The sequence below is a fragment of the Enhydra lutris genome, unplaced genomic scaffold (genome assembly GCF_002288905.1).
Source record: "Enhydra lutris kenyoni isolate GAN:26980312 unplaced genomic scaffold, ASM228890v2 scaffoldscaffold75, whole genome shotgun sequence".
NCBI classification, from domain to species: domain Eukaryota; kingdom Metazoa; phylum Chordata; class Mammalia; order Carnivora; family Mustelidae; genus Enhydra; species Enhydra lutris.
The window spans coordinates 4,764,070-4,779,094 of NW_019154159.1; the positions used below are offsets into that span (position 1 = coordinate 4,764,070).

Sequence of the window (15,025 nt, forward strand, 5' to 3'; positions counted from 1 at the left end):
TCTGGGTTTCAAGCACCGGTTCAGTTTCGCAGTACGTGTCTGGTCCTTCTGATCGAACGCTGCCAACTGGAAGTGGAAGGTGCGGGGTTCGGACGCGTTGGGCTGTGAGGTTTGGGTTACTTCCAGTTCGTCCTTGGGGCCCCAGCTCAGCGCCTCGGGGGTTCTGCCGGTGCTCCGCCTCCTCTCGGCCCTCAACCTCCGCATCTGCGCTCCAGCCCCACGGGCACCACGCTCTGCTCGGTGGCCTGCCCCTCCCTCCGCACAGCTTTGGGATCACCAGACGCCTCAGAGAGAGGCAGCCCCAAATGCCAGTGGATGCCTTGGGGTCCCCTCTCCAGTCTTGGCCCCATGATTCCCCACAGGCTTGCCAGTCTTGCATTGCCTTCAGGAAGCCTGCCTGCCGTATGTGTGCAGCCTCGCTAGTTCTCATCAGGGTACGTGAGTCACCTAACCTGCCATTACCAGCGAGGGAGCTCGTGACGCCCGAACCCAAGGCAGTGAATGGAGCCACACTCCCCAGGGTTTGCAGATGTGCTCTGGGGCCTGGCTGACTCCGCTCTGTGGGCAGCACCACGGTGGCCGTGCAGCTGACCCTCTGAGTCCGCATGGAGACCGGCCGCTCTGCGTCCAAGCTTTCTATGTTTCCACAAGTGAGGTTCACTTCCCCGCCAGGCTTCCTTCCCGCGTCCCATCGCTGTCCTTCCCTTCCGCCGGCGCGGATGCCGTCCTGCAGCCCAGGAGAAAGATCCTGACGGCAAAATAGCAGACATGCGGACTGGTCCCAGGGATCACGTGCGAAGCCTTGGGCTTTATGCACATGAGTGGGTCACTTGGAGTCTGCAAATGGCACTCTATAAAGAAATCAGATGACCTTAGAGAGTTGAATTGGACCCAGTTCCAAGTACGGAGAGTCTGGAGAAGAGTGTTGTAGACATGTGGCTTGATCCGGTTCAGGAAGGTGTCAGCGTGCAGAAACCTCACACGTGCCGTCCGGAGCAGTGGTTCCCAGCCTCCACTCCACGGACCGCTTTGTCCCCGCTCAGTTGGCTTTTGTGATGGTTGAGGCTGAGTACGTGTGGACCTCGTACGGGAGTGACTTTATTTCCCACAAGCCCTCGGTGACTGAGGAAAGCCTCGTGCGCAGGATACACACCCTCGGGGCCTCCCCTCCCGCTGCCCCACTGGCTGGGAGCCACTGCTTTGTGGGTGCGCCTCTTGTCCCCCCAAGTACCCCGCCGCAGAGTGCCAATCTGATATTCCGAAGAGAAGCTGTTGGGCTCCTGGCCCCGTGTTCCTAGTCGTGGAACATTTTTACACAACAGATCCCTCGTGGGAAAATGAACCAGCCCAAGGCTCTCTACGCCGCCATGTTCGTGAGGCTTTTTAAAGCAGACAATATAGAGGTTCATGCTTTATTTTAGTTGAATGTGAGATGATACAAATTTATAAGATAACACAGTTTTAAAATCTCTCGCTGTAGCCTTCCTCTTACTAAAGAAGAAGAAAGTTTGATTTTTCCTCATTACACAAGTAGCCTGTGCTCAGCACAGATCCGCCATTAGACACAGAGAGGCGAGGGGAACTGAAATCATTTAGATAATCCACCACACTGAGCCCCTCACTGCTAGGACTCTGCTATGCATTTGCCCTTCCAAGCCTTCTTTCTCAGTGTTTTTATGGGTGTTTTTAACAGAAATGTAGCAGCCCCGTATGCAGGGTTCCTTCTGTGCATTCAGAACACTTGATTCTGCACGTGAAGAGAGGACGGTCACCAGGATGTGTCCAGTGGTTCTTAAATGAAGGAATTCGGGAAGAAGTGTGTTATCTTCATATCACCTGAGTATTTTTAGCGAGTATCATTTCCTCGGAAACCATGGTTTTTCACTTCACATCTTATTTACACGAGCTTGCGATCACACAGGAGGGATCATTCCTTCACTCATCAAATATGGATGGAGCACCTGTTAGACACTAGCGGCTGGTGCTGAGTCCTGGGTGAGACGGTGAAGCCATGCTTCCACGGCTCCTGCCCGGTTGTGGACAGGCAGGGTGGCGCGTCCGTCTGGCAGAGGCCTCTGCGGAGTTCTGTGGGAGTCTCTGCAGCAGCCCCCAGGCCTGGGGGCCCCGAGGACTGGAGGAGCCCCCAGGGATGCTGTATGGGAGCAGGCCGACTGGAGGACTGCTCGGGGCTCCCGAAGCCAGGAGAGGAGGGAGGGAATGGTCTGCACGGGCGTGGGGGCTCATGGACCTTTTGAAAACAGCAATTTCCACAAGGCTGGAATGTGGCATGTTTAGTGAAAGAGAAAGCTCGGGAGAAACAGAAAGTAGCCCCAAAAGCACAAATCACACCAGACACAACATCTCCCACAGGCCTCTGTGCTGGCTGGGGAACGCAGGTTTGGGGTGGTGACGTGGAGGGGGCAGGGAAAGAAGCCGACCGTGACTTCCTCACGGCACAGACCAGCCCCGTGCTGACTGTGGAGCACGGGTCACCCTGTGGAGGCACCATGGACTGGAGGAGACCACGCCGCAGCTGGGACACCCCGTCCTGAAAGCTGCGATGGGCCTGGGTGCCCAGTGCCACCCTCCTCCCTGCCCAGCAGCCAGGCCGTCTGGAGGGGGAGGGGCGGCTCCGTGTCAGCCTCATAACCCGTGAGGACCTCAGAGAGCTGTGGTGTAAAGAGGGGGTGACCTGGCTCACATCTGCGGGCTGCTGGGGCCATGCTGAGTGTTCACACGTGGCCTAATGCTGCAGGGTGATGGTCCGTATCAAGGAAAGCTGTGACCCGGTTCTGGCAGCGACAAGCGTGCATGCAGCGATGGTGACTCGGTCAGAGGAGCAGAGGGGACTGGCCGGAGGAGCGCCAGAGGACGGGAGCGGACATGCAGGGCATCGCCCAGGTCCAGCTGAAAGGCTGCCGTGGGCAAGAGTGTCTTTGCGGACAGTGAGGTTGGAGCTTTGCTTGTAAAGACGGAGCCAGAAGCAGCGCAAGGAGGGCAGGGAGGCCACTCCACGTGGGCTGCGGAGCACCCTAACCAGGCGGGAGGAAGCAGAGTTTGGTCAACAGCGAGGTGACAGACCTGCCCGGAGGGACGGGGAGAACGACAGGAAGCTCATTGCAGAGTTGTGTGTCAAGCTGGGCAATGATCCGTGGTTTGAAGCCACGTGGGAATCGTTCCACTTGACTTCCCTAGTGGTGGTTTGGCCCTTGCTCCCCCGCAGCCTCACAGAGGCCGTCTCGGGGGGCCTAGGCAGCAGGAGGCCGGGGGGCAGCCGGCCCCACTCACGCAGACCGAGGAGCTCTGCTTTCCTTTGCTCCACCTGAGCTCTGTGGAAGGAGAGGTAGCTGTCCCGTGGCTGAAAACTGTGCAGCAGCAGCAGAGAAGCTGGTAGGGTGCTGGCCACGGGGATGCGGAGGGCCATTACCCCACATGGTGTGAGCCAAGGCAGAGGGGCCTGGGTCCAGAAAGTCGCTCTGCAGCAAAGGCAGATGGAAGCCAGAAACGGGAGCTGTCCCAGCTTGGGGGCTGGAGAGCGGGTGAGCTGTGTCTTTGAGGCTTCGAGCTTTGGTGGAAGAGAAGCCACGAGGCCTCGGAGGTGGGGACGAGATCCGGGGAGTGACGGGGTTGTGATGGCAGGGAGCTGTGAAGACAGGTGAGCGAGGTTAGGGAAGAAGGCAGATGGTCAGACACCAGGACCGGCATGGGCTGCCCATGGTGATTGGTAGGTTTTGTGGGCTAAGGATTCTTACATTTTCTTGTTTCCTGTGGACAACAGAAGGGCCCTGGAGGTGTTGGTCAGAGACAGCTAGGAATGGAGGCCGAGAGACTGGGGAGGACAGGGCGAGTGGGGAATGGCCACTGTGCGGGCGGCGTGCTCACCCCCTCGGCAGGACAGTGCAGAGTTGTGCACTTCCCTGGTCCTTGGGGGCAATCAGGACAGCCTGAGAACACAGCCCGTGCCATCTCTGCCAGGTTGGGCTGGCTAGAAGATGATGGCCAGGTTGGAGCTGGCCGTGTCAGAGGCTAAGTCACACGCATCCAGTGTGGGACCAGTTGCACAGATGGTGGACGGTAGGAAGACTGGTGTCGGAGAGGGAGAGCGTGGTCCCAGAAGGAGGGCACAGTCTGACATTCCAGAGTTGGCCTCACCCTTCCATGCCTCCTAAAAATTGGGGTGTGGACACCAGGTACAGTTACCATATACCAAGCTGGGGGCTGGAGGTTGCTGGTGATGACCTGGGTATGCTGATCCCGGGGCATCGTTTCTGGCAAGAATCAGAAAGCTGCACGTGAGCCCAGCTGTTGGGGGACGTGGATGCTGGTGACTGCAGGGGTGCAGGGAGGGCCGTGCACTCTGCAGGGATGCGGCTGCTGTGTCTCCTTCGGAAGAGCCATCCGTCTTATTTTCATCTCTGCTGTGCACATAAGGTCAGGCTCCGTGACCCAGAGCGGGAAGTTGCCCAGAGTTCCCCAGACACAGCACAGCTGGGACCAGAGGCTTTTCTCATCTCCCGGTTCAGTGATCTATTTGTAAACTGCGGCTTCTTATGCTTTTCTTACAACAGTTAGTCCTTGATTAACACTGTGGATTTCAGTTTTAAAAGAACCACCACGATGATTAACGAGACTCTTTGGGGGTGATGAAATGTGGTCCTGGGTCTGACCTTCCGTGGCCCCGTGCCCACCGCCCTTGACCCAGATGGCCTCCAGAGCGCGCTGGGTTTTGACTTTGCTCACTACGCTCTGATACAGAAAGGAAAACAGAAGCAAACAGTTCTGGGAGCGATTTAATTCTAAGTGACACGACACGCGAGGGGAGTTAACTCAGTCCGACTCTGCCGTCCCAAGAGTGCGCCCACACCTGCCGCGTGGAGAAGGTGCTTCTCGGACACGTGGGTGGATGGGTCGGTTTGCAAGATCCCTGTGTCTGTCTGAGACCAGTCGGCAGACGGCTGTGTCTCTGGTTTCATGAGCTTAGTGAGAGAGGTTAGTGGGGTCCGGGTGATGGGCGTGGGGGCGTGCACTCACCTGCTGGGGTCCGGGTGATGGGCGTGGGGGCGTGCACTCACCTGCTGGGGTCCGGGTGATGGGCGTGGGGGCGTGCACTCACCTGCTGGGGTCCGGGTGATGGGCGTGGGGGCGTGCATTCACCTGCTGGTGACGGTTACGAGCTGCAGATTCTTTTAAACACCTGAGTGCACGCTGACCCTAGCCTGAGAAGGACTGGCCTCCGTTGGTCCCACTGGCTTGGCCACCCGCCCACCAAGACAGGGATCTCAGCAGCTCTGTGCCGCTGGGAGTGTATCATCTCTTTACCCACAGGGTCCAGCTTGTGCCGGGTCACCTCGTCTCGATTGAGGACGACCCGGCTCATGTCAGTGACGCACTTGGTCGGGGTCTGGAGATAGACCTTGGTCACGCTCTTGCATGAATGCTGTCCTGTCGCCCACTAGCTGCCCGCTCCCCTGGCCTGAGCACCGGGCGTCCAGGGCGGGGAGGCGAGGGAATGGGGGTTTGGCTTGCTCCCCATTGCTCAAGTGGGGTGTACACCGTACTTGTGTGCGTGCACGAGACAGGAAGAGCCTCCCCACGGTTGTATCTTGGGGGTTTATCTTCTGCACTCCCTCCTGCACAGCCCGTGTGCTGTTGACTGTGGGATTTGTCTTGCCTCCTCACTTAATGTTTTGAAGCGTGCGTTTCCCATATCCTTGAAATATTCATAAGCTACAATCTGCTAGCTTCTAGTAATTTCACGCAGTTGTTTTGTAGTTTACTTATTCATTCTCTCATTTTGGTAACGTTTCTAGCTTCTTCTGACTTTTCACCCTGTAAATAACCCGGCATGTCTCACGGGCCCATTCCTCGTGTCCCGTTTCAGGCTGGTTTCTGGAAGCAGACTTGCTGCGGTGGTTTTAGTAGGTTGGGCTGGTCCAGAAGGGCGGTGCTGGCTCCACGCCCAGAGCATCGTCCGAGGCCCGGCGTGTCCCTGACTCGTGCCGTCCAGCGGTCGGGTCGGGTTTTTCTTCTCCTGTGCCGATTTGTCGTCCAAAGCGGGGGTGGAGGTAAGCAGCACTTCCCTTAGGCCACCCAGCCGAGAGGCCTGCGCGCACGCCCTGGCCCAGCCTCCCACGGGCCCACCTCCGGGCTTTTAGTCCAGTGAAGAGCTGCGCCCACCACGGCACGTGAATCCCAAACCTGCTCACTAGTGCTGCACAGGTCTGTCCTGGACAGTGAACAGATTACTGTTGGTGTATAGTCGAGAACTTGGCCGGCACAGAGAGAATGCCTGTACCATTCCCAACAGGAGCATCATTGTTTCGGGCAGGGGACGGCCACACGCGGTCATCTCAGGGTGGGTCCTGCTCCCCCGGAGAGGCCGACCGGGTGACTTCAGTTTAGGGCTGGAGTATGTCGTCTGTCCGCCTCGAGGCTGCGATTCGGCTCACGGGCAGCCAGGCAGCCAACCAGGGCTCCGAGGTGGCCACCAAGGCCCTGGGCTCTCCCAACCCCAGTTGGCAGAGTGCTGCGCACCCCGTCACATGTGGGTGCTGGAGGGGACATGGAAGCCCCACCTTCCGTACCTCTCCTGGACTCTGCCCCACGCATCCCTCTCCACACTGGCTCCGATGGCTCCTTGTAGTTCTCTCTAGTGAGCCATAACCACGAGCGTCACCGCTTTCACTGAGTTCTGAGAGTCCTTCCTGGCTTTGGGGGCCCATGGCATTTGCAGCAGGTGTGCGAGGTGGGGACGGGCCCTCCACGTCGCAGTCTGGCGACCTCTGAATAATGGGCAGAGAGAAGCCTTGATGAGACGTGGAGGGTCACCGTTTTCTCCAGTGCTTGCTCCTCGCACACTTCCGCTATCGCGCGTCCTCTGGTCCTGAAGGTGGCCCCAGCCTTGGGATGCGGCCCTGCAGGCGCGCGTCTTCTCGCCCCGAGCCACCGTGCAGAGGCCGGCAGAGCTGCAGCGAGAGTCCTCGCGCACAAGCGGGACAGCGCCACTGTGGAGCGTCGTGGCTGGTGAGCCTACGGTGTGTTGTGTGCAAGGGTTTCGGTGCATGTGTTCCTCCCCTGCACATGCAGGACCCAAGCCCCAGGCTAACGTGTCCGGGCTCCCTGCCCGCCCTCTGGCCCTCTCGAAGGCCCCTCCTCCCCATCAGCCCCTAGTGTCGTGTTCCTTCCAGGGCAGCAACCCAGGTGTTGGCACTGGCACTCATGGGCCGAGAAGGAGGACGCCAGTGAAATGACTTCCCGGGCTGTTTGCTCGGGTTTCATAGCTATCTTCTCTTGGGGGGCGTGCCCCACGCTCGCCCGGCTGCTGCTTGTTGAGGGCTGGCGGTATTTGCTCTGCTGTGCTGTCCACGGATCCTTGCCTTCCTGCTCCAGGGCCGAGGGCAGGCCACCGGGCCACCGGCATGTGCTGTCCTTTTGGAAGGGGACGGTGGAGAAAGGAACAGCCATGTAGGCTGAGAGGGGGGGCCGTCCTGTTGTCCTTGTGCTGAGTGTTCACCTGGAGGCCTCGACTCTCTTCGGTGGTGGGATCCTTAGGCCCAACCCACAGAGCCAGTAGGAGTGGTTATTGTGGCCCTCGCGGGGCTCAGCTGGGCGAGCGTCTGACTCTTGGTCTCAGCTCAGGTCGTGATCTCAGGGTCCTGGGATCGAGCCCCAAGTCTGCTTAAGATTCTTTTTCTCCCTCTTGCCCCCCACTGTGTCTAAAATAAATAAAATCTAATTAAAAAAACATTATTTCCTTCTGTCCCCACCACACTCTCTCCCTAAAAACAAACCTTGCTTTCAGGGCGCCTGGTGGCTCAGTGAGTTCAAGTCTCTGCCTTCAGCTCAGGTCATGATCCGAGGGTCCAGGGTCCTGGGTCCTGGGATCGAGCCCCGCATCGGGCTCTCTGCTCAGCGCGGAGCCTGCCTCCCCCTCCCCACTGCCTGCCTCTGCCTGCTTGTGATCTCTCTCTGTCAAATAAATAAATAAAATCTTAAAAAACAAAAACAAAAACAAAAACAACCTTGCTTTCTGAGTTAGCCATGCCAGAGCCAATAGCTTGACTGTGTTCGCAAAAGCCTTCCAGTTCCGACACACTGGAGTCTCCCTGTGGACACACGGTTTTTTTTTAATTTGGGAAATGTTTTTCAAGAGTTCAGACTATTGGAGCAATAATGCTGCCTTCAGATATTTTGCCGGCCCCTCCTTTGTTTCTCGTGTCCTGTCACTAAGGCCACTTGAGGAAATCGGGAGCATCGTTTGTTCCTGAAGGAAGAGCGGTTGGTGGAGGGAGGGCGCCCTCGCTGCCGCCCCCCGTGAGGGAGCTCCCGCTGCCCGTTGCCGAGGCCGCTTGGGCGTCGTTCATGCGACGATGGGGCCACCAGGCGGCCACTATGATGGAAATCCCTAGTCTGTTCACTCTTAGGAAGAGCAGGGGCCACACTTCAGTCTCTGAGCCGGATTGCTGTGAACGTTTCCCTTTTGGGAGAAAACACAAACGAGCTTCCCGTCGGGTCTAATTAAGCATGTCACACGCGGAGCCGGGGCTGCCGCTCAGCAGACACAAGCCCACGTCCAGGCTCTGCCTGACTCGGTCTCCCTCTGGGTGTGACCGGCCTGTGCTGCAGCGTCTCCTCAGCGCGGCCCTCCGTCTCCTTACCTGTCGCGGGTGCCCTGGACCCTGCCCCGTGGGCCTCGTCCCCGCGCGGGCACAGCTATGCGCATTGAACGGCTTACCGTCTGTCCTTCGGCGGACTGAGGGCCCCCCCCCCACCCCCCGCTACCTCCCAGAGCCAAAATTGCGCTTGGCCACAGAGTCGGGCTCTGGTATACGATGAGTGAGTGGAAGGTGAGTTGACCCCAGAGGACGAGCCTTCCTTCCCGGCGGCTGGGTTGAAAGTGCTTCCGCAGCCTGGAGCCACAGGCCTGGGCCGGGCTTCTCTGTACAGATGCCAGGGGCTGCCCTGGGGGCCCATCCACGGCCCGTGTCTTGTACGTGGAGGCTGCAGGAGTGGTGTGTGCAGCCGCTGGGTCCGTCCCCTGCATCGGGGGCGCCCGGGAGGAGGGAGGGGAGGCTGGAGGCCGTTCTCCCAGTGTGGCGAGCCTCCCCTGCCTCCCTCCGAGCTGTCGGTCCCCCGCCTCTTTCCTTCCCCCGTCTCCTCTCTCCAGCCCTCCACAGTAGCCAGGTAGTCACTAACGGAAGCGCCCTGTGTCTCCTAGGATTCCTGGCCGGCTGAACGACCGGAGGACGCCCCTGGGAGAACTGAACTGGATCTTCACGGCCATCACGGACACCATCGCATGGAATGTGCTCCCTCGGGGTGAGGCGGCCCGGCCGGCCAGCTTGGGGCAGGGGTGGGCTGCTGGCTCGCATCGGGAGGCACCTACCCTTGCGATGAGCAAGGAGGTCTTGTCAGTGAGGAAAGCTGAGGGGCAGGAGGAGAAGGAGGAGGAGGCAAGAGCCCCCAGAGGTTTCCATGGGTCACGGTGGGTCGGGGACCATGAGCAGCAGCGGACACTAAGCCCCACGTGAGCTTTCGCTCTGACATCAGGGTGTTCGTTTCTAGGTGAACTCAGGACTCACTTTTCTTCATAAAAATTGGCACAATCCAGGTTTTTTAAAACCAGATTTCTTAAAAGCTGCTACTATAAGACTTGCATTTTTTCATTAGTGACTGGCTGGCGTTTGGTGTTTGTGCTTGAGTGTGTGTGTGTGTGTGACCCATGGGCAGTGTGCCCGTTAGTCCCAACCTGCTTGTAAAAAGTTCTGATGGACGTAAATTTATGTGTTTGGCTTAAGTGCTGGAATCACTGAAATACCTTTTCCTGTTTTATCTGCCCTCAGATCTCTTCCAAAAGCTCTTCAGACAGGACCTGCTGGTGGCTAGTCTGTTTCGAAATTTTCTCCTAGCAGAAAGGATCATGAGGTCCTATAACTGCACCCCGGTCAGCAGCCCACGCCTGCCCCCCACTTACATGCACGCCATGTGGTAAGTGTCCCGGCCGGGCCGTACCCGACGGTGTGACATTCTCTAAGTGGCTTGGTTTCTGTCCATGTCTATGGCAGGACGAGTTTCATGGAATGACATGAAACAGACAGGACTTGCCACCAGCTTGGAGACCCAGGTGGTGCTGATGAGTAGGTGAAGGCCTACGTAAAGGTCTCTGCACACGGGACGCGTGAGTCTCCTTCCAGGGCACAGGTGCCTTGGCAGGTCTTTGAAGATGGAGCGGGACCACACGTCCAGACGTAACCCATCCCGTGACCCGGGGCCGGAGAGGCTCGCCCGTGAGCTTGTGGCCCTGCAGGGACCGGTGCAGGGAGGGGAGAGAGAGACTGACGGCTCAGGGAGACTGCCGACAGGGCTTTGGAGCGCCAGACGGCTCCACCAGCCTGAGACCGTGGGGTTCGTGACCAGTTAGTGTGTACACTGATGTCACAGGAGCACACACGTGCGTGCACTCACACACACGTGCGCACGGGTGAGGTCTTCAGGACTGTTGGTCATAGTTTCCCCCAAATGGGGCTGTTGCTGCTTGAGCCACTAGGAACAATAGTAACAAGGGTACCATCGTGAACTCTTTAACTCCCGCGTTGTACCAGAAGGCATCGGTTCCCTCTGTTTCCTCGCTTCTGTCCCACGGGCGGAGTCTGGGGCAGTATGGAAATGGGGTGCCCGCAGAGGAGTGAGTCCGAGCTGTGTCCGCCCGTGGGGAAACCCTAATGCAGACACTTAGAAACAGCAGGTCACTCGTGCTGTGTTTTCACAGCCAGGCTTATTTCCACTAGTGATTTTTTTTTTAAATATGTGTACGACCGCTTTCCCCGGCACTGAAAACCCAGAGAACCAGGGACAGGTTTGTAGGCTCACTGCCCTCATCCACTGAAGGGAAATCAGGAAGGAATATTCTGGTCTGTGGGGGGAATTGGGGTGTGCCGTACTGGGCACAGCAGCGGACTGTCCACGGAGAGCCAGAACACGCCTCATCCGCGCCTGCCTCCGGAGTGGCCGCGGGGAGCGCAGGTCAGGGCAGAGTCGCTGCACGGAAGGAGGTCACGTGTGCGCACAGAATGGCGAGCTGCCCTGCGGGGCCGGGATTGGGAGAGTGTTCGAAGTCCGTCCTGGTACTTAGCCTGAATCATTAGAGTGAAGACCGACGTTTCTGGAAGATTGGATCCTCAAACAAGCCTTCTCCATTAGGAAAAGTGATGTCTTAAATCCTGTCTCTTTCTTCTGAACCGGGTTTTAATAAAACATCTATTATTAAGAAAAGGGAAGAAGGGGAAAAAATCACGTGGGGCCAGTGCCTTATGTGGTCTTGGGAGGAAAACTGGGTAAGCTGCAGGAAGTGGGCACCATACCAGCTGCCTGGTGACGCAGCTTCCAGGCCACAGGGCCCCACTGGCCAAGCGGATTCCTCGCGGGATGGAGACGTGAGTGGGCGCAAGGCACCGACTGTCGGGGACGTGGCCTGCACCCTCTTATCCTCTTCTACCCCAGCCCAGCACAGCTCCCGGAGAGCGTGTTCCTGTTAGTGTACTTTCCTCTAGCTGCAGAAACACCTCCTGGAAGACAGGCTCAGTGGCTCGTGCTGGAGAAGACGCCAGAGACCAGGACCAGAGTAGCGAACAGACAAGACACGTGGGGCCGGAGCGACGGCAGCTGGGCAGGGAGGCAGTTGCAGACGGCCGGCCTCCACTCGTCTTCCCCAACTGCTTTCCCCAGGATTGGCCTCTTATAATGTTTCTGAACTCTGGAGTTTGTGTAAGAACTGCTTAAGGTCCAGAGGCTAGCCGTGACAGCAGCATCCCGTGATCCCGCCATCATTTAAGGACACCTTTTCTTGCTGGCTCCGAAGGCTGGGAATGTGGCCCTCTCTCCTGCGAAGGTAGCTCCTGTGAGTCTCGTGAAGCAAATCTGCGTGTGTATTTACGTGTCGTGCACAGAAACATGAATCACACAGCGGTCCACAGAGGCCCAGGTGAGCGTGGGGAGAGCCTTACGGTATTGAGGCAGGGGTGGCTAGCAGCTGTCTATACACCCGGGCTGTCCTCTTTTCTCGGTCTGGCCTCCCTTCGCAGCTCATGTCCCCTCTGCAGCTAGAACACACCCTGGAGATGGGTGTCACCTGCTCAGTCAGGCTCCACGGCCCCCATCGTGTAGAGCGCCATCTGGCCTGCCGACCCCCCCACTCCCCGTCGGTGGATTCCAGCCGTGGCAGGTTGGACGCGTCCCGGAGCTGGCACATGGCACCAGGCACTGTCGAGGAGGCTCCCGGACCAGACCTGGGATGGGAGGCCGCAGGGTTGGGTAGAGAGGAAGGTCGACCAGCAGTACGGTCTCAGCGGGCCCGTTCGTCCAAGCCTCCACCCAATGCAGCTCTGACCGTGGAGTGACCCTTCAGAACAGCTCTTGTCACCCTGAGGGGGCCAGGCTGCTGTGCCGGCTCCAGCTATCTTACGGGCTTCCTGTCACTCCAAGGGACCTTTCCAAGAGGCAGAAGCATAAAGTGGAATTGGGTCTCCTTGAGTCCAACTTCCTGGCTCCTGTCCAGCCTGTTTCCTTGAAGCACATTTTCTTTCTCATCCAGAAAAGTGAGGCTCTTTCCAGCTGCTTCGTGGAGCTTGTCACCAGACCCTCAGGTCCATCACAGGGAACGCAGGACGGTCCAGCCCCCAGGTGCTGGGAGTGAATTTTGTTCACGTAGAAGTGAATGTAGAAGTCAGACTATGACGGTGCCATCCCAGTGCTCCCAGGCTGAGGACAGATGCCACTCTGCTGCCTTGTGATTGTCCCCTCGGAGGAGTCCATCCAGCAGGAAAAGCGGGAGGGGCTGGAGACACACCTCCACTCCGGGCACCCCCTTCACTCTCCCGCCTGTTCTGCTATGCATTTTGGTCTTTCCATAATGTAGTTTGATGAACATCTTGAAGGAAAGGTTCAAGGTAAAATCTCGGGGAGGAGAAGCGTAAGCACTCCTTGGCAGCCACCGTAGACGTGAGGGTCGGCCTGCCTGTCTCCAGCAGCTCTGGCCCTGGGGTGGCGGACCCTACGGATCGGCTGGGACTGGTGGCTTTGGTTTTACCTTCATGGCCAAAGGAACTTATGTGCTTTAGATTTTCTTTTTCCTTCTCTTTTTGAACCTGAACCTTAAGCGTATGTGTTGTGTGCCATTCCGGCGTTTCACATGAAAGCCAAGAAGCCATTTTGTCAGCTCTCCACCTGGTGGGATGAGACAGGTGAGGCATCCGTGGCTCCCACTGAACCCAGGCTTAGCCCAGGAAGGGTGGCTGGAAGCCATGCCCTCTGCTGCAATGCAGGAGAACACGGAAACCAGCCGACCAATTAATGAATATTACAAGAAATGTTGGCTGTTTCCCTGACAGATGCATTCTTCTGTTAGAAGCAGAAATCCTGCGGTCTGAGGAAGGATCGGGAGTATACGTACCTATCGCGGAACAACTGCATTTCCACACATTGAGTGGCTTGAAGCACGTGTGCTTATGTGTCTGTAGGGCGGGGGACTGGTCTGTTGAGGGTCTCACCGGGCTGCAAGGACCCACAGTCCCTGCCACGTGGGGTCCCCCAGGCGCCTCAAGCCTCCTTAGCCAGCAAGGGCACGGCAGTCCACACGGTGTGACATGGCAGCAGGGACAGCGTTCCCGTAGCTGAATTCTGTTGGAAGTCCATTCCAGGTCCGTGCAAGGGCCCCCCCGGGAAGCAGGCATCCCCCAGCTGCCGTCAGAGCCTGTACCATGAGCAGCATCTTGCTGAAGGCAGACAGCTGGAAAGTCCACGGGGATTATGCGCAGAAGGCAGGGTGTGGGCGGGTGAGAAGACGGTGTGCCGCGGTCTTTACTGAGGCAGAGGCACAAACAAGTCACAACACATGATCAAAAGGTGCCGGATACAGAGATAATCACACCAGTGACTTACTCGGTACGTCCTGTGGGTCATGAGTTGTAAATGCTTTCCACGCGCTGAGTCGTGCCCCTCGAGACAGGTGTCTTTGCCAACAGCCCCACTCTGCAGGTGAGCATGGGAGGCACAGGGAGGGGAGCGAGTGGCTGGACGGCAGGGCCCGGCCACCACAGGCAGCACAGCCCCTGACGGCTGTGTGCGGCCTCGTCAGGAAGTATGTGTCCACGTACGCAGGCTTCAGGACGTCGGATGGGACATGGGTAGACACCAGGTCACGACATCTCCATTATCTGCCAGGAAGCTTGTATGGCACCTGGGAACGCGTGTGATCAGACACTGTGGTGGGCGAGTGGCCCTGCGCCCCGCCGGGTGAGGCGGGGTGGGGTGGCCTGGATTCCACCGGAAAGACCTTGTCGCCCACGACCCTCCTATAGCTCAGGTTCAGCTCCGTCCCCTCCCGTGTTGGCGTGCAGCCAGCCTCCGCTGTGGGGACAGAGCCCTGGACCTCTCTCTCCAGCGGGACATTGGAAGCGGCCGGGCGTCAGCAAGCACTCTGGAGCCTGACTTGTCCTGCTGTGTCCCGCCGGTGGGTGCTGTGGAACCACCCCACCCTGCCCCCACCCTGGTCGTGGCCTGGCTGGCCTCAGGCGCCCTGAGCCCTGCCTCTGCCTGCGCCATCTGCCTCAGGCCCTCCAGTCCCTGCTCAGGGGGGTGATCCGGCAGGTGCTGAGGAGAAACCAAGGAACATGAGACACAGAAATTTTGATAAAGCCGTTTGTCAGCATTTTAGCTGTGAAAAGGAAAATTGGGACTAAACCTCATACCTAACAGAGCAGGTGTGTGGTTAAGGTACGTGTACTTGAAAGGGTGTAAGCAGTCTTGACGTTATGTTTGTGAGGATCCCTTACCCCGAGCAAATGTGTTAAGTGACAAGAGCAGACCCCCAGCTGTAGCGACAGCAGAATCCTATCCACATTATGACAGATGTTATGTGCATGGAGACGGGGAGCAGAGCAGCGACCCAGGGCGAGGGACGTGGGCCCCTGCGCTGTGGAGCAAAAGGCAGGCTCTCCATTTTAAAAGTCAGCAGATAGTGATTTTGTAA

At 58.1% G+C, this 15,025-nt stretch overlaps 1 protein-coding gene across 2 annotated transcripts in view; it reads left to right on the forward strand.

The window, feature by feature from the left end:
• Window positions 1-15,025, forward strand: part of LOC111160429 (regulatory associated protein of MTOR complex 1) — a 339,277-nt gene that overhangs the window by 218,652 nt on the left and 105,600 nt on the right. For both annotated transcript variants that reach the window (XM_022523546.1, XM_022523548.1), the window contains exons 8-9: window positions 9,218-9,318; window positions 9,843-9,987. In XM_022523546.1, the coding sequence (XP_022379254.1) occupies window positions 9,218-9,318; window positions 9,843-9,987 (246 nt within the window). The remainder of the gene's footprint in view (window positions 1-9,217; window positions 9,319-9,842; window positions 9,988-15,025) is intronic.